Source organism: Gymnodraco acuticeps, unplaced genomic scaffold (assembly GCF_902827175.1).
Source record: "Gymnodraco acuticeps unplaced genomic scaffold, fGymAcu1.1, whole genome shotgun sequence".
NCBI lineage: Eukaryota > Metazoa > Chordata > Actinopteri > Perciformes > Bathydraconidae > Gymnodraco > Gymnodraco acuticeps.
In genome coordinates, this window is record NW_022990342.1 from 195979 (window position 1) to 215000 (window position 19022).

Below are 19022 nucleotides of genomic sequence, written 5' to 3' on the forward strand. Positions count from 1 at the left end.
AATACAAGCTTTTTTTATTTGTATTTATTGCACAGTGGACAATCTTTCAAATTCTCATCTTGGAGTTTGACGCGATACTCTGACTCTGAATTACATATTTGTATATATTTGGTCAGCTTATATATGAGTAACATTTAACTACGACTACGTCCTGGCACATTTCCTTATCTTATCTTGAGCTTCTGACCCCTCTGGAAACTAACCACTGATAAAATATGGAATTTCGTACACAGATTAATTTGCTTCCACTTCCGAAAGCAAACAGCCAAAGATCTGTTCATTAAAACTACTTTCAGTTTTGAAAAAAGGACAAGATGCAACAAAATACTGTTTTTTGTATACATATATGTAGTATGACTATATATACAACTTTTTAAGCTCTTATCAAATATGCCTTGCTCTTCCTGACACATTTGATGAGATGCCAGAGGCGGCGGCAAAATGCTGACGCTTTATCCAAAGCGACTTACAAAATGTGCGTTCGACCAACAAGATACAACCTTGAAGAAAACAATCATATAAGAACATCAGGTTTCATAGAGCCAAACATTTCAAGTGTTACTCAACTGGCTTTAGATAAGCCAGTCCTTTATTAGTATATAAGTGCTTCGTTAATAGTTCTATCGCTCGAAGTGGAGTCGAAAGAGATGAGTTTTCAGTCTGTGCCGGAAGGTGTGTAAGCTATCTGCTGTCCTGATGTCAATGGGGAGCTCATTCCACCATCTTGGAGCCAGGACGGCAAACCCACGTGTTTTTGCTGATGGGAACTTGGGTCCCCCTCGCAGCGAGGGTGCAGCGAGTCGTTTGGCTGATGCAGAGCGGAGTGCACGAGTATGGTGGTAATAATCTTTAATTGTGTGTGTTTGCTGTTCTATTTTCCAGCTTAAAGTTGAAACCACAGATAAGCCGGGAGTCACTGTGAACTTCCGCAAGCTGCTGCTAAACCGATGCCAGAAGGAGTTCGAAAAGGACCAAGTTGACGACGAGATCTTCGAGAGGAAGCAGAAAGAGCTGGATGCTGCCACAGTGGTACAGTACTGCCTACAAAATCTCAATTTAGGGTCTTTGTTTATGCACAAAAGAAGTGATCTCGGTGTTTTATTTTGTATGTGTGGTGGGGAGTATTTGAAGGTGAACATAAATCAGAGGGAAGCCATTATGAGTTAACAGACTGGCACTTTTAAACCCTTTTAAACTGTAATTCTGGAAAATATCTTAGTAATACACATAAAAACTACATATTTTGTAAATTGTATTACACTGTGCATATGTTTACCTTTCTATTGGACATCTTACTTACCCATATCACTTAGGATTATTACTATATTACTATTTTCCTCATAAATATCTTTATTACATTTATTTTTATTGCACATTTTTCTTGTATATAAATAAATATTATTTTTGTATTTGATCTTTTTATTGCACATTCTTCAGTAACCTTTAAAACATATATATTTATCCGTTTCGAAACCCACATTTGACCAGATTTATATTATTCTCAGATTATTCAAACAACAACATCTCTTCCATTTCCCCGTGACTTTGTTCCTCCTGCAGCCGGAGGAGAAGCAGCGTCTCACTGAGCAGCTGCAGCGCGAGAAAGACAACGCCCGCAGGCGCTCGATGGGCAACATGAAGTTCATCGGAGAGCTGTTCAAGCTGAAAATGCTCACAGAGGTCATCATGCACGACTGCATCGTGAAGCTGCTGAAGAACCACGACGAAGAGTCTCTGGAGTGCCTCTGCAGACTGCTGTCCACCATCGGAAAGGACCTCGACTTCGAGAAGGCCAAGGTACGAAGTGCATTTAGACTAAACTATTCCTCAATGAGCAATTTCGTGTTTTGTTTTGGAAACTGCTGGTATACAAGAATCCAGATGAAGAAAATGTCCCACCTTTGCAAAGAATTGTTTTAACGATCCCAAAGTCTGTGTAAACCATCAAAATGTGAAGTATTATCATTCCACTTTAACCTATAGAAGTTAACATTCAAACAAACAATTGCAATTGGGTAAAAAGGATATTTTTTAAATTTGTTTTCGTTGAGTCAGCTCTACAGACCACGTGCCTACAGTATATGCATGCTGTTGGATCATGTTTTAATCTGTTCTGTGGAAGATGTACTCACCACACTGCTGTGTTTGTTCCTTAGCCTCGTATGGACCAGTACTTTAATCAGATGGAGAAAATCATAAAGGACAAGAAGACCAGCTCCAGGATCCGCTTCATGCTGCAGGACGTGCTGGACCTTCGACGGGTAAACACTAGCACAACAAGAGTCGTTTTTATTATAGGCTAACAGGTATTGTTTAAACTAAGAAACAAAGACAGCTCCTAAGTCAATTTAAGGATGATTTACTTTCTTATTAGTAGTTCTTCAAAAACTATCAAAACTTAACAAACAAGACAAACCGTTAAAGGCATATGACCAGAATATAATATATATATAATAGGTGTGTGTGTGTGTGTGTGTGTGTGTGTGTGTGTGTGTGTGTGTGTGTGTGTGTGTGTGTGTGTGTGTGTGTGTGTGTGTGTGTGTGTGTGTGTGTGTGTGTGTGTGTGTGTGTGTGTGTGGAAGCCAGTCCAGTTTAAGATTATTTCTCTGAAGGAATGCTGCCCACCGCCCACATAGTGTTACAAAACCTCTTTCAGTGTTTAACAAGCTAACATCAGCTGCACAGTCAGCACATTGGCCAAACTTTACTTTGAAACACACACACACACACACACACATACACACACACACACACACACTTTGTTCTTGCCTTTCTAGGAAAAAGGCTAAATTGAAGAGTTAAAGCTGTGCAAGGCAGTGTTATTTGTGCCTTCCTGGAGCAAAACTTCCAATATAACCTCTCAGTATATTCTAATTTAAGAGAAAACTACACTTCTGCACCTCCTTCTGGCTCTGTTTTCAGGTCATTTCAGAGAGGGCGTTTTGATTTGCTGTTTTACAAACACAGAAGCACGTGCACATCACTTTTTTAGGTCAAAGCTTGATTCAACGAAGGAATATCCTGCAGGAAACACTTTGAAAAATGTAATAGAAAAACGTTGAAAGAGCCTTTGCAATGCTAAATTCAGGGTTGTCCTAAATGTCATTATAGCACATCCATTTTCCTGTAGACTAACTTCGGACTTGACTTAGGACCGAGATGAATCTAACCTCAACCCTCTGTATCCTCTTAGCTTTTTATCTATTGAAGGTTATTATGGAGCTTTTGCCCAATAATGCTAAATAAAAACTGCCTTCGCCAGCTTTAAGAGTGACTAGGATGTGGATGTTTTCATCAGTTACTCCCATGAACACCTTAGTCCCAATAGTGTTAATTTGTCAGCATTAACACTGCTAAATGCCTATTGAATCATCGGTCAAAATTAGAGATACTTCAGTTCAATTGAGTTAATGTATTTAATGTTTTTTCAACCTGTTGCATATGTAATGGATATGACAAGTTACAAAGACTAACGGTTCCTGGGTTGTCCAACAGATGGCGCCTGTTGCTTAACAACCGTTTATTAATACGTTGGACTTGAAGCTAGCAACAACCGCGCATTTGAGCTAATTAGCTTATTTCCTATTATCTCGCCACACTAGGTGAGTGTTATGGTTGATACATGTTGAATATACACTGATGTTGTGTTTTGGTGTTGTGAAGAGCTCACTGTTGGTGGGATGTCTGTTTATTGGGTATGTTCAGCGGGTTTGTTTGGAGAGTAACGGTTATAGTGCTGTGTCATGCTAGCTATGCTAAGCTAGCGCCGTTAGCTATGCTAAGCTAGCGCCGTTTAGCTTTAGAGTGGGCTCTGTCAGAATTCTTTCACACACACATACGGGTTTTGGGCCGAGGGCGACACCGTACTTCCGGTATCAACCATTTCACACGAGGTGCATACAGAATATCATAGTCTATTGCCTTAATCAATATAGTCAACTCTAAAATACCACATATATGCATTGGCATGATAATATTATTGTGACAAGTGGGGTATTCACCTGGTGTTTCCAGAAGATAGACGTAGATGCCAAAATCGACCGAAGGCCGCTTTTGAGGGTCGTAATTCCATACATTGTACATCCAACAACCCACACAGCTCTAGTTTACGCTGGTGACGACCTAGAGCACACCCCTCAAGTCCAGAGATGTAATCCGAAGACATGCAGCGATTTCTTCGGTCGTTAATTCAGAAAAAAAACCTAGTGCGCTCTGCCTGGCTACATTAGCTAGCTGTTTATATTAGCATCGCCAGGATTTTTGCACCTCCAGAAAAATGGCATCTTTATAAAAAAATATATGGCGCGCGTGGCATTGTGGGTAGCTGTGACGTCACTGTGTGAAAGAATCAGTTTTATTATCAAGTAGTTTTACACTTACGAGGAATTTGCTTTGTTATAAGTGGTGCTTACAGACACATAGAAAGAAGAATACCTAACCAAAAGAGAAACAAAAGCAATAGTTATGTAGGAAACTGGGTGCAGTAAAATTAGGATATATCGTTTTTTAAAGCCTCTGGAGGAGACAGAGGAGCTGTGGATTATTGTTATTGATTAATGCATCAGTGTTTCTTAGGGTCAAAAACACTAAACTCACAAGGTAAAATGAAAGCCTTTAGTTTATTTAATAAAAGAGCACATGTTCAATGTGAAAAGGGACAGTAGTTATAGATAAGTTGCAATTTGGTGCTATATATATAATTTTTTTTTTAAACACCTTGAATTTCAGGGGTGGCGCAGCGCCCATTCAAGACAATGGTAGGAGAAACACTGGGCGGTGTTGGCCATCCAGCTATTTACTCGGAAGGCATCAGCAGCTGAAGCCAGTCCCCAACTCCGGGGACTTCCGGTAGCAGTATACACCGTGAAGTGGTTTGTGGCCTGCCAGTAAACCCAAAGCAGAAGAAGAACAAGTGACGTCAGCGGCTTCATTTGCGTAATCTTCCCTCAGGGAATTTATTCTGGTGTGAACGCGATCTGTACTTAGTTCCATGCTGGGGCGGATCTACGGGGGGGCAAGGGGGGGCAGCTGCCCCCCCCCCACTGTAGAGCCTTGCCCCCCCAGCTGCCCCCCTAACTTTTGTTTCCCTAAAACTGTACTAAAACAAACCTACACTATTTCCACAAGCTTCTCAAGCAACAAAACAAGCATTACATTAGTTAAAAGTGAATCATTTTAAATATAATTTTAGGCCCGTTAAAAACGCAGCTACGGCCCTGCATTAAACTGCGGAGCGGCGTTCACACAGACCGCGGCTCACACCGCTGCAGAGAGGGAGCGAGCTGTCCCAGCACCTATGGATCAGCTTCCCATGGGAGCATTTCCCTTTCCACTAGTTTTGTTTTTACTAAGGACGAGAGCTTGAAACTAAATATGAATAAAACGCTGCCGTTTGAATCGATAGCGTTTAACAGACGGGCGCTGTTTGGGGCGTTACGTTACAAAATACTACGCAGACAGCGTTAGCTGGGAGATCGATCACTTTGCTAAACTACGCGGTAGCCTACTATTAAATCCACGTAAACTACACATCACAGCCATGAGGCCAGATCAATGAAACCAGGATACATCCTTTACCGTAAAAACTGGATCCAAACACAGCTGCCTGTGTGCGCTTGATCAATACTTTCTGATGTTATATGATATGCTACATATTAGCTAGGCTACATGGCCCTAACGCGTAAAGTTATACAAGCATTTGTACCAGTGCTTTTCCCAAGTAGACTATTGCAGGCCAGAGTATAGGAGTGATTCAACAACAACACAAAGACATATGAAAAGTGATCAGGACGAACAGAAAGAGGAAAAGGAAAAGAGAGTTCACTGAAGAGACCAGGAGGGTCAGAGCAGGAGGAAGAGGAGGAGATGAAGAGACCAGGAGGGTCAGAGCAGGAGGAGGAGATGAAGACATTAGTGAAGAAGAAGAAATGTATGTGAGGAATAAAGATGAAGTATCAGAAAGAGGGCCAGAGGCAGGGATCAGGAGGCAGATGAAACTCCAGCTGGACCACATGGTATGTTCTTATTCTCCTTACATATAGGTAAGAGAAGAAACTGACACTTTTGTGATGTGATTCCCTCAATGCAGATCACACATGGACTGATCCATTATTTTAATAGGAGGGTAAATGGTATGGCGTGACGAGGTTGAAACAAACTGAGGGACAATATTGCAATTTCATAGATAATTCAAGTATTTTTTCAGAATTTATTTTTGATCAGTTAAAGTTGACAAGTATATGATTATATTAGCAGCAACATTTTGGGATAATTGGCCATTTTGATTGGTTTGATATTAAATTAATATGTAATAATGCTTAGTGAGGACATGCAAATATGTCTGTCTAATACTAAGAAAACCAATTTTTTAAAAACAAAATATATATTTAGTTTTACATTGTAATGCAAAAAAACCTGTTCCATTAATTCATTGCTTTAAAATACATTTTGTAGTTTCCTTTCATTTAAAATTATTGAAGTAAGCTTGGGGGACTCAAAGGGCACCCGATTGTTTGTCTGAACACCTTGTTTCTCTTGTGCATTAAGAACACTTGTGTTAGGGCATGAATTAACAATAAATAGGTTATATACAGTATAAAATACCACGTACTGTCCGCCCTCCCATGCCACCCTGGCATGACCTCTTGCCCCCCCTTTGCCCCCCCCATGTAAAATGTTCTAGAACCGCCACTGGTTCCATGGGGGTACTAAGTGCCGGCACTAAGTAATAATAATAATAGATTTAATTTGTTAGCGTTTTTACAGGTGCTCAAAGAAGCTTTACATATATAGTGAAGATAAAATAAAATAAAGGAACAACAAATAAATATATAGTTAAAGTCAAATAATACAAAAATCACACATTAAAAGCCAGATTGAAGAGGTGAGTCTTTGTACGTTTTTTGAAAGTGGTGAGGTCAGTGCAGTCTCTGGGTTGTGGGAGTGAGTTCCAGAGGGAGGGGGCAGCGACGGAGAAGGCTCTGTCCCCCCAGGTCCGATGATTGATGCGGGTGGGGATGGATAGGAGGTTGTAGGGCAAAGTACTTGGTGTGAAAGTGGCTCTTGGCTCTAAAGCCAGCATCAACGTGTCTCTTTCCTAATATTTCCCCATATTAGAAGCAAAACAAATGTTTCTTAAAAAATGTTGTTGGAATCGGTGATTCACACTAACACACTAACATTTTGATATTTGTAAACATTTTGACTGCCATTTAATGATCCAATACACACAGAGGGAGCAAATCATGTCCCAAATAATCCCATCAATGTCCCGACATCTTTAATATTTGTTTACGGTTATGTGGGACGATTAAGGTATTCCTTTTTTATTTCATTTCTATGTTTTCATTATAAAGAAAAATCATACAGAATGTCATTGAGCAGTCAAATACATACTGTAGATGCAACAGTGCACATTTCAACCAGACTGCCAGAAAGCAGATCAAATATACCCAGCATGAAAGAAAACAACTAAAACATGAGATAAGTACACGTTCTCATAATGGACACAAAAAAGAACAAAAAGACAACATATATACAACACCTACAATATTGCTTTAGAAATTGTTGTAGCCCAGATTTCAGCAATACTCAAATCTATACATAATCATCTTCAAAGTGTTAAATCCAGCTTGCACTTCTCTGTGTGTGATCAATGGCTGCCAGGCCTTATCACATCTATCGGTAGATCCCTTCAGAGTGGACTGGATTTCCTAAGGTATTCTGATTCTGACAACCTCTATATTCTACTTCCTCCCCTCCAGAGCTCGTGGGTCCCCAGGAGAGGCGAACAGGGCCCGAAGACGATCGAGCAAATCCACAAAGACGCCGAGCTGGAGGAGCAACGGGAGCAGATGAAGGTGCAGCATGCCTTTATCTCTAAGCCGTCAGGAGGCCACGGAGGAAGAAACGACGGAGGAAGAAACGACGGAGGAAGGAACGACGGAGGAGGTCGAGGGGGCCGTGGGGGCCGCGAGGGCCGCGACAGCCGTGACAACCAGGGCCGAGGGCAAACTCCCCAGGACGAAGGCTGGAACACAGTTCCCATCTCCACCAAAAGCCGACCCATTGACGCCACTCGCTTTAGCAAAATCACTAAGGTAGGAGAAAGGACGCTTCACTTGGATAGGAATGCAAGATTTCAATACGATTTGTTATTTCTTTCTACCTTCAACAATTTAGGTTGTAGTAGTTGTGTTTTAGTTTCAGTTTCTTAGAAAGGCTGAGTTTGACTTGGGCACTGTGTTAATATAGCTACATACTTACATACTGAGACCTTAGTTAGATTCATTAGTGTGCTTGCTGGTTTCAGTTTCTTAGAAAGGCTGAGTTTGACTTGGTATTACGTCTTTACAAGAATCTTTGAGCACTAGGAAAAGCGCTATAAAAATTCAATGTATTACTTACTTGTGTAATATCTAGGGATGGGTATCGTTAAGGTTTTTAACGGTACTACTACTCTTATCGATACTTCTTATAGGTCCTTTTTGTTTTTTAAATGGAAAAACTAAACAAATTGTTAACCGAATTAACATTGCTTTATTTAAATGTGAAATAAATCAAATATATATAATTATCTTATTATATTGTACTGTACTTGAGTAAAATGTTGAGGTACTATACCTCATTTAGTATTGAAATGTTTTGCTACTTAGTACTTCTACTCCACTACATGTATTTAATACCTTTAGTTACTCTACAGATGTGGATGAATGATGTGAAATATAATCAAGTGTTGAATCAGACTTTAGTTCCACCTGGAGTAAATCCACCAGCTACCCTGCAGAATACAAAGTCATTCAAACTAGCTGCACCTTTACCAGCTTTGAGAACACTTTGATGATCAATCATTATAAAACATATCATATATATTATTCTGAAATGGACCAATCTGCACAACGACTACTTTTACTGTCGCTACTTTCACTATATTTTGATGAGAATACTTTTCTACTTTTACTTGAGGAACATTTTGAATGCAGGACTTTTACTGTAACAGAGTATTCCTACACTCTGGTACTTTTTTTACATAAAGACGATCTGAGTACTTCTCCCACCTCTGCGCACCTGATGTGATAACGTTAATCGTAATTGGGGCAACAGAGCTACGAGTTAAGGAAGTCGAAAATTGTGCATTTCTCCGACTGAATATGATGCCTTTTGGCCAGCTGTTTGGACAGACTGCTCGTGTCAACGCGCTTACGCAAAAACACTAAACGAGCTTTGTCCACGTCGAGCCTTGTAGAGTGTCTCTATACTCTCTGAACGCTCCGTCCCTGGCAGATCTCTGTGCCGCTGCAGCCTCTGTTAGGCCCCGCCCCCGCACACAGACACAGGGGCCGTTTCTCAATGTTGAGTATACCGTCATCGAGTGACGCCGAATGCTGGGCATTTAACATGCATTTAAACCAGGGGTGCCCAACCTTTTTTGAACCGAGAGCTACTTTTAAAGTTGCCAGTCTGCCGAGATCTACCAGACCAAATAGAGAGGCGTAGCCATTACTGACAGCCTACTACCAGGTAAATACACACTTCCACTTGTATAAAACTGACCTTTGTACGATTATTACTTCATGAAATACTGCAGATCCTTTATCTTACCTCTTTCTAATCTACACGCATACAAGTATTTAACTGAAGTTACACAACAGTGTTGTTGATAGAGTTGGAGTTTATTCACATGTCACTACAGTGGGTAATGTTTTCAAGAAACATTGAACAGTGCTGCCACATATGACACAGGGAAAAAAGAAAAGACTCTGAACCCTTTCTTTGCCATTATATAAAAATAGTGTTGCTACAAAAGTATAAATGAGGCTTACTAATAAGATCTGAAGCTACACAGGAATCTGCTGCAACAGTGCAATAAAAAAGACAAAATTAATAGAATCAAACCCTTTTTTTGTTGAATTTTAGTAGAGTATAAAAATAAATGCCTTTTTTAAAATAGGATGCAAGCAACACTAGTTTCTTAACCTGAATTGATATAATCAATTTAAGTTTGCATTCTTATACCATTATGTACAATAATTATAATGAATAAGTTCAAACAAACTAAAACTCACAGCTGATTAATAACGGTATCCAACTTGAGTTTTTATTATATCAAAAACCTGTTGAAATGCTACTGTTATTTTTACTGTCCCCCAAAAGCGCGTCGGCAGCCTCCAGGAATGCTTCTTACACAACTTCACCGTCTTTGAAAGACTTCATGTGTTTCGCAAGAACGTGCCTGACACGATAAGATGCTCTGGTAGCAGCCTTGCTCTTGTTGTTGGGCCTGGTGAAAATGGACTGCTGTCCTTTCAGGCCCCTCCCCTTTTGGAGCGTAGGGCAGAATTAGGAGGGAATTCCGTCTCGTAGCGTTTGTGCACTGTTTTGAAATGCCGCTCCTAAATTACCCTTCTTCGATAAAGCCACGCTCGCATTGCAGATGAGACAGATGGACTTTGAATTGGAATAGATACAAAAATAATCATCCTCCCACTCGGAGTGAAAATTATATATTTTGGGCTTTTTTGCTTCTGCCATAATTGCGGTCTTGTGTGTGTGCGGACTGTCACTCCTGTTGACACGGACAACGTTAGCGAACTAGTGCACTGCCCACTGCCCACCAGCCACGCCCCCACACATGGGGTCACGCCGGCCAATCACAAAGCTTTGGTGCGTTCAAGTGCGTTATTCTGGCACGGGAAGATTATGTTATAGGATATTAACGATAAAACTGAATATTGTTCTATTTTTAGACACATCTCGCGATCGACTGGGAATCTCCCCGCGATCGACTGGTTGGGCACCCCTGATTTAAACAGTCCTTTGGCGCCACTCGATGACGTAGTATACTTAAAATAGTGGTTCTGCAGCCGGTTTACTCGACATTGAGAAACGGCCAGGGAGATCGCTCTTCTGGAGTGAAGAGAGCGGAAATAATGATATTGCAAGTTAGAAACGTAAGATGCATTTTGACAGACAAGACGGACACTTGGGGGAAATACCCTGCATTTTGAATATCCGATATCCACCATTAACACCTTAGTCCCGTCTCGTCAACGAAAACTAAATATACATTTCGTCATAGTTTTTATTATCAAGAATCTATTTTTAGCTCGTCATCGTCTCGTCTTAGTCATGTAAAAAACATTTTTCGTCATAGTTTTCGTTGACGAAATGAATCCTTCGCTGTGGGAAAGGTCATGATGTGGATATAATTATAAGATCTGTTGAAATCCCATTAATGTTTGTATCACATTTTTTGTTTTTCAGACTCCTGCTCTTGACTTCACCAGTCAGGTCCTGGGCCCCGGTGGTAAAGGCATGTTTGGCAGCTGGGGGAAGGGCAGCAGCGGGGGCAGCACCACTGCTAAACCTGCAGAAGCCGGTAGGTTTCCCAGAACAATGTGATTACGAGATGTTTTAGTTTAGATTATTTCCGTTAACTGTCAAGTGGGAACTAAGTGGACGTTTTTGTGTTTCTCTTATTTTCCCACGATACTGTTATGATTGGCTGTGAATAAGAAAATATGAAGGACAGACCATCTAGTTACATTTATTTAATTTTTTTGAGAAAAGGGCCGGTAATCTTTCTGCTCCTTTCCGGGTACGGTGTGTTTATAGACATGTTTTGTAAATAATTGTTATACATTAAGTTGTGCATACCATGAACGGAACAAATGAAATGAAAAGTGAGACTCAGAGCACAGAAAAGAACGCTGCTGCATTGCCTTGCTACCTGGATGTTCCATATCATTGATGTTGTTGGACAGATTGTTATATTTGCCAGCAGTTTAAAAGAGGTTGATATAACAAAATAGATTGACATTCAGAAAATGAAAAACAGCATTGAAGTATTACTTAAACATTGAAAGAACAATGTCAAAAAATGTACTTATTGGGAACCATCTTCTCTCATTTGATTTTTTTACGATACCAAATGCGCCTTTATATTAAGTTGATCGATATTAAGGTCACATATATCTGTCATGATTCATTATTGCCCTGGGGTAAGATATTGAAACCCCACATTTCTCCTGTAGGCATGGCCAAGAGTTTAAAGGTGCTTTGCAAATGTATTTAATGTAATGACATGTATTATAATGTGCTATTTCTGGTGTGTTTCCCCTCCAGGCCCAGAGCAGCCAGCCGGCCGCCCAGCCACCAACACGGGGAACAGATTCTCCGCCTTACAGCAGGCGACCTCCGGCTCCTCGGCTGCTCAGGACTCAGACAGACGAGTCCCTCAGAGGTGAGCAGCAAGAAACTTAAAGTGTTGTCAGAGTATTCGGACCCGTGTGATCAGAAAGCTTTAGAGTGTAATTTTCCAGGCATGTAAAAGTAATCTTATTAGTGTTTTCCATTTGAAAAGTTGTTTTAAAAGTCATGGAAATGTGTTGTTTTAATTTCAAATTACACCTAATGTAACTTGTAATTGAATTAAGGATTTTTCTTGTTCTGATTCCACAGAAACAGCTCGAGTCGAGAGCGCGGCGACCGTTTCGATCGCTCGGCAGCCGTAGGCAACGACCGGTTTCGACCGGCGTGACGACCGCGACATAAACCGCCCTGCAGGTCACCACGCGGCAGCTTCAAGCCCGGAGAAACGAGGGGAGCCGCGAGGCCGGGAGCATGCGCTGGGTCGGCAGATCCCGTCCGCCGCGTTCGCCAGCAAATGTACGCGACGACAGAGGGAGCCGAGAGAGTAGCCAGGAGCAAAGAGGACGGTAGGAGGACTTCAGTTATTCACGAAACTTTATTCACACTTAGAATAGTAATAATAATACATTGCAGTGTCTCATAGAAAACCTGCAAACAGTTCCAGAAGTCTATTTATTGTTATTATATTATTTATATTTATATTTATTTATTATTGAATTTATTTAGTTATTTATTATTTATTATTTATTTATTTATTATATTTATTTTTTTATTTATTTTATTTTATTTATTTTTATTTATTTTTATTTAATTTATTTAATTTATTTATTTTATTTATTTTATTTAATTTATTTAATTTATTTATTTTATTTATTTTATTTATTTTATTTATTTTATTTATTTTATTTATTTTATTTATATAATTCTTTTATTTATTTTATTTTATTTATTTTATTTATTTTATTTTTTTATTTATTTTTTTTTTTATTTTTTTATTTATTTTATTTATTTTATTTATTTTATTTCTTTTTTATTTTCTTATTTTCTTTCTTTTATTTCTTTTCTTTCTTTTCTTTATTTTATTTTTTTCTTTCTTTTATTCCTTTTATTTCTTTTATTTTTTTTTTTTATTTTTTTTTTTTTTCTTTTCTTTCTTTTCTTTATTTTCTTTCTTTTCTTTTTTTCTTTCTTTTTTTATTTTCTTTCTTTTTTTCTTTTTTTTCTTTTCTTTCTTTTCTTTCTTTTCTTCTTTTTTTTTTTTTTTTTTTTTTTTTTTTTGACACACTTTACCTATACAAAACGTTGAATCAGATTTCTAAAAAAAAAACTTTCCAATTTAGTTTTTGTTTCGTCAAACTTGTGTTTAAACTGCAATTTTCTGGGTTTCCCTAGTTCATGGAAAACATGACATGTTTGTGTTTCTTTCTGTGTGAACAGTGACACGAGAGAAAACTGACACCCCTCCTCCCCCCCCGGCCTCCACCAAGCCCACGCTGACGGAGGAGGAACTGACCAAGAAAATCCACCGCCATCATCGAGGAGTATCTGCACCTCAACGACATGAAGGTACGAAAAATAGAAGTAGCAATATTGTTGTTTCATTACAATTTTTACTTTAAATGGTTTTATGTTCATAACATGATAACTTTTTGTACGTTATTAAACCAAATATCTCCTAGCATAAATAAGCAATTGGTCAACCCTGTCAGAGACTTTATGAGTCAGCATACTAGAACAACCTAATAAGGCTCTCCAACAGCTTCTTCTCAGACCCACTTCATTTTCTGTGGTCCCATAAGAGCTTGCAAAGAATATATTTATTATACGGTTGAATGCTACTTTACAGAAGCACGTTACCCATAAACTACATGTCCCACAATGCATCTCAAATCTGATTTTTTTTCCCTCCCTTTTTTTCCAGAATGTGGCTTTTCTTTTTAAATCATTTTGTGACATTCTCACTGAAGATACTTGCAATTATTTGCCCTAGACTTCTGCTTTCAGACGTAGTTAATTATGAAGTTATTACCCGGTCTGATAATAATCCAATGCAGAGGTAATCATGTAATATCATTCATTATTTTATATATATTAAATGTATTTTTATATAGTCTTAAAGTTACAACCGGCCCTTTGAGTGGTGAAATTGAGTTTGACACGGCTGATCTAATGGGAGATTGAATAAAGTCAGACTGAAGCATCTTTTGTGCGCCAGTCAATCCTCTCAGTAAATACAGAGCTGAGTCCAGAGGCCTGTACTACGAAGCTGGTTCAATCTAACCTGGATATGTTTGAGTTAGCCGGTTGGCCTAATCCAAAACATACGCGCTCTCGCTAAACTGTACTACGACGCGGGTTATCAAGTGGATCGTTCAAGCCAGCCGTGTCCTATCTAGTTAGTTAACTATAATATTAGTCATATGAAGAAGTTAAACTTTAAACAGCCATGACTTAAACACTTGATCCAGGATCAAAGCCACATCGCTGCACCTGCAAGGTGAATACAGCTGGTAACAGAACAAGTGTTTGAATGCGTACATTAACAGGTTTATGATATCACGGCCCCATCTAAGACACGATCTGACTTTAATTACATTTGTCTCGAGTGTTTCGTCAACTTAATGTGTTGCTTAAAATAATACTTCTGCATACAGTATGTGACACTGAGTGTTGCACGGCCAGATACGGCTCAGCTGATTCAGATCAGGAGATATATGATACATTATGAAGTGATATGCCGCGGACTGTACTTAATGTTACTCTGATCCGGTTACTTATGTTGTGGCAGATATTGAAGTAAGCTTTCTTAACGCTAATGTTATAATAGTCAGATTGCTCTGAAGATGGAGGTGATATTCTATTAATGTTCACGTTCACACAGTCGGTGATTTTTGCCGGCCGTCTTTCCTGCAACGGCAGCTTTTCTGTATTTCCTTTCTCCTGTAATATGACTTGACCGCTTTAAACTCTGCACACTGAGCTCTGATTGGTCAGCAGGCGGTGCTTTCACTGATTTGATCTCTTAGCCTGGAACCTAACCTGCTCCGGAGCAGGTTAGCCGCTAAGCATCAGTTACCATGGAGATCAAGCCCGCTAAAAAGAGAACCAGCTTCGTAGGACCGGAAAGCCGGACTTTCCCCTGAAGTTAGCTGCTAAGCAAAAATCCTGCTTCGTAGTATACCCCCCAGGTACTTCATAGTACAGGCCTCTGGTCAAATGCTCGCTGAAGGCTCTTTGAGCAGGGTTTCTTTCACTGATTGTGCTGTTATGTTCAATGTTTGTTGTTTGTTTTTCTTGTGTCTTGATATGTGTCTGTTGATGTTACACATGGAGCTGCTGTGATGCAAGTCACATTTCACACTTGATCTGAACATTAAAGTATTATCGTATCGATTCTGATTGTGTCATTGATCAGTTATAAACATTAAAATGACCGTCTGACAACAACTAAGCAGAGTTTATCAGCCTAACACCCCTCTGTGTGTCCTCTCCGCCCCGCAGGAGGCTCTGCAGTGTGTGCATGAGATCAGCAGCACTCAGCTTCTCTTCCTCATCGTACAAATCGGCCTGGAGTCGACGCTGGAGCGCAGCACCATCGCCCGAGAGCGCATGGGCCTCCTGCTGCAGCAGCTCATCAAAGCCGGCACTCTGCCCAAGCAGCAGTACTACAACGGGTCAGTGAGGGGGGGAGGAATGTGTATTTATAATGTTGTATATCGTGTGTAAAAGGTGTTTACAACTTCACACAGGGTGTCCGCGGGGTCTTAAAAAGTATTACAAGTTGATAAATCAATTTAGCGAAAATTAAGGCTATTAAAAAATATTAAACGGCATTTCCAAGGTATTAAGAAGGTCCACAGCAACGACAACATGAAACACCCTTTAATTTACTGAAACAACATGTCGGGAAACCCCCTCAAGGTGGCCCCATGCATAGCGTGCCATAAAATGCTGCTTCTTATTTTAAGTTTCGTTGCCTTGCTCCGCTCTGTGCGGGGGGGGGGGGGGTTTATCTGCTGGTGGACTACCTGAGAGATCTACAGCAGGAGAACACGCGGAGAATAAACAGAAGGACAACCATGCTCCGGGGTCTTCTTCGCTGCTTTTGGTGTATTTTGTGGCGGCAGCAGCGCCACTTACAGGCCTGGCATATGTACTACAGCATTTCCAGCGGTCTAGTGTGAACGGACGCACGTCAATGAATCGAATGCGTGTGAATGCGTTTTACTCATAGACTGTATATATAAAGGTTTTACTGTATGCGTCCTCGTAGGGCCGGGGTCTAGGCCAAACTATATCCGGTCACAGAGATCTGCTATTTTAAAGTAAGGTCAACACATATCGACCCTAAATATAGTCTATATATTAAGAAGGAGAAAAGTCTTAACATATATATCGTTTTTTGTAAACATATGACAAATGTGTGAGGGTGATGACGTCAGAGCATCGTCCTATGTGCCGGGCTTAGCCCCGGACAGCCCCAGTCCAATTTAACCCCTGGGTATTTGTGAGGGAGCTCCTATATGGCATTACCCCGCTGAAGCTCACCAAAGTTTAATATATTTCATAATTCAAAGTTTTGTCAATTGTTTTGTTTATTGGTCAAATACTGGTTTCTGAGGAGTTCTACTGGAATGAAAGAGCACAGAGTACAGAAGCAACAGAGCAGCATACTGCATTAAACCTGACCTTCACAGAGAGGTTGAAGTTCATGTGGAGAGGAGGCTTCAGTAGTCTGTCTGCACTCTGTTTAGTTGTGCTATCTTACAATCAATATAGTAAATGTGAGGTAAAGTGTGTCGCCAATGTAACCGGTTAGAACTCGAAGTTGCGATGAGGTCTTAAAATGTATGGAAAGGCTCTTAAAAAAGGTCTTAAAAGGTATTAAATTTGACTTCAGGATTCCTGCATATACCCTGTCACAGAAAACACGAGGGTTCCCACGCCTCTTAAGCATCTATTTTAACGACTTTCCAAGCAAATAAACGTTCAATTCAAAACGACAAAGTTTGAGATGAGGATCGAGGTTAGTTTCAGTTGAACTCTCTGGAGGGAGTAGACATGTGAAACTGGGGTGTAGGTGTGTTTCAATCAGTGTTGGGGAAGTTACTTTTAAAAAGTAGTGTTTGCTCGTTACTCGTTACTTCTTTAAAAAAGTAATCCCTTACTTAGTTACCCTCCAAGGAAAGTAACTTTGTACGTTACTCGTTACTTTTATGTTGCTCGACTTTGGGCAGAACCCCATCTCTGTTCCTAAATGTGTAGGCGTACATAAAGTTCTAACAGATATGTCTTTTGTGCTCTTTATTATAAAAAATGCCACAGAGCACTTAACAAAACATTGGGCTATAGGCGTCAACACCACCACTAAAACAATAATATCAAACAATATCAATATAAAATCATAATCATTAAGGGTTACAGGCTAGCCCCAAAATAGGTGCAAAGCTAGTGCAAATCATATCAATAGGCTACTAAACAGGCTGGGACTCGAAATATCATCATTTCCCCGGGGATCTTGAGCTACTAGCTTCCTGCTAGCATGTTTTCCTTTCAAATGCTTGGTGGGGTTGGCAGTGGAGTTAACGGCAGTGGAGTTAACGGCAGTGGAGTTAACGGCAGTGGAGTTAACGGCAGTGGAGTTAACGGCAGTGGACACAAGTTTCTGGCCAGGGCACAACGTACACCTTACACTCAAATGTTTCCCCTTAGTTTCAACAAGTTCGAAGTAATGGGAATACCTCCATCCCTCGAATGTTAGCGTTGGCTGCGCCTGCTTCTCGCTTGCTTCTCGCTTGCTGCTCTTCAGTCTTCATGCTACCACCAGCGGCCAGCCTCTATCACGTACAGTGTGGAATGAGAGCTTGTGCCTAATGCGTAAGCGGAGTAGGCAGTGTCACTGTCACTCGTCCCTTGAAAAAGTAACGTTGCGGCGAATTGAAGAAGAAACTACGTTACGTACCAAATGTTCCATAGTAGCGCGTTACACTACTTTTTACCCGGCAAAAGTAGTTACGTTACTGTAACGCGTTACACCCAACACTGGTTTCAATCCACCTGTTTTGTTACGCTTTTTCAATTTAAGTTTTAAAAAACACAAGAAAAAACCCATTGCTTTTTCAAATTAAATATTGCAAAATATTGCAAAAGATTGCATGAGTGCGTTTGAACTTGTGCTTCACCTATAAATAAACGTTTAGATGTGTCCTCGCTGTGACCTCAGGCGGCAGGAGATTGATAAAATAAAAGTAATGTTTAGAACGTCAGGATTTAAAATTACTCTCAAAAAGTCTAATTTCTCTCTTTTTATTCTTTAAACTTATGTGATGCCTTTATGCTTAGTCTTCTCATTGTTTGAGTGCGTTTAAATTTGTGCTTCATCCTATAAATAAACGCTTAAATGTGTCCTCGCTGTGTGTCCTCAGGCTGCAGGAGATCCTGGAGGTGGCTGAAGACATGGCCATCGACATCCCTCACATCTGGCTGTACCTGGCAGAGCTGATCTCCCCCATGCTGCACGAGGGAGGCATCCCCATGGGGGAGCTTTTCAGGTTAGAAGCCCCCTCCTCACATGGGACAAATCTGCAGGAGAACATCCCTTTCTGGCTACTTGATGTTAACCTGTGTTTGACCTTTGTTCCTCCAGGGAGATTTCCAAACCTTTGATTCCTCTGGGCCAAGCCGGAGTCCTGCTGGTGCAAATCCTCAACTTACTGTGCAAAGAAATGGTGAGAAACTCTTAGTTATAGTCAATTATCTATACTTTAATACTAAGAAATGGTGAGAAACTCTTAGTTATAGTCAATTATCTATACTTTTATACTAAGAAATGGCTGGGGGCTTCTTAACAAGTTATTTTACTTCGAAGCACA

At 40.1% G+C, this 19022-nt stretch overlaps 1 protein-coding gene across 1 annotated transcript in view; it reads left to right on the forward strand.

Annotated features, from left to right (window-relative positions):
• LOC117551002 (eukaryotic translation initiation factor 4 gamma 1-like) overlaps positions 1-19022 on the forward strand; it is a 91369-nt gene that overhangs the window by 60411 nt on the left and 11936 nt on the right. Inside the window, 15 exon segments of the mRNA XM_034223653.1 lie at positions 883-1029; positions 1561-1797; positions 2157-2261; positions 7764-8099; positions 11263-11377; positions 12124-12241; positions 12460-12523; positions 12525-12557; positions 12559-12621; positions 12623-12716; positions 13588-13667; positions 13669-13716; positions 15652-15824; positions 18576-18701; positions 18797-18878. Of these exon segments, the coding sequence (XP_034079544.1) occupies positions 883-1029; positions 1561-1797; positions 2157-2261; positions 7764-8099; positions 11263-11377; positions 12124-12241; positions 12460-12523; positions 12525-12557; positions 12559-12621; positions 12623-12716; positions 13588-13667; positions 13669-13716; positions 15652-15824; positions 18576-18701; positions 18797-18878 (1821 nt within the window).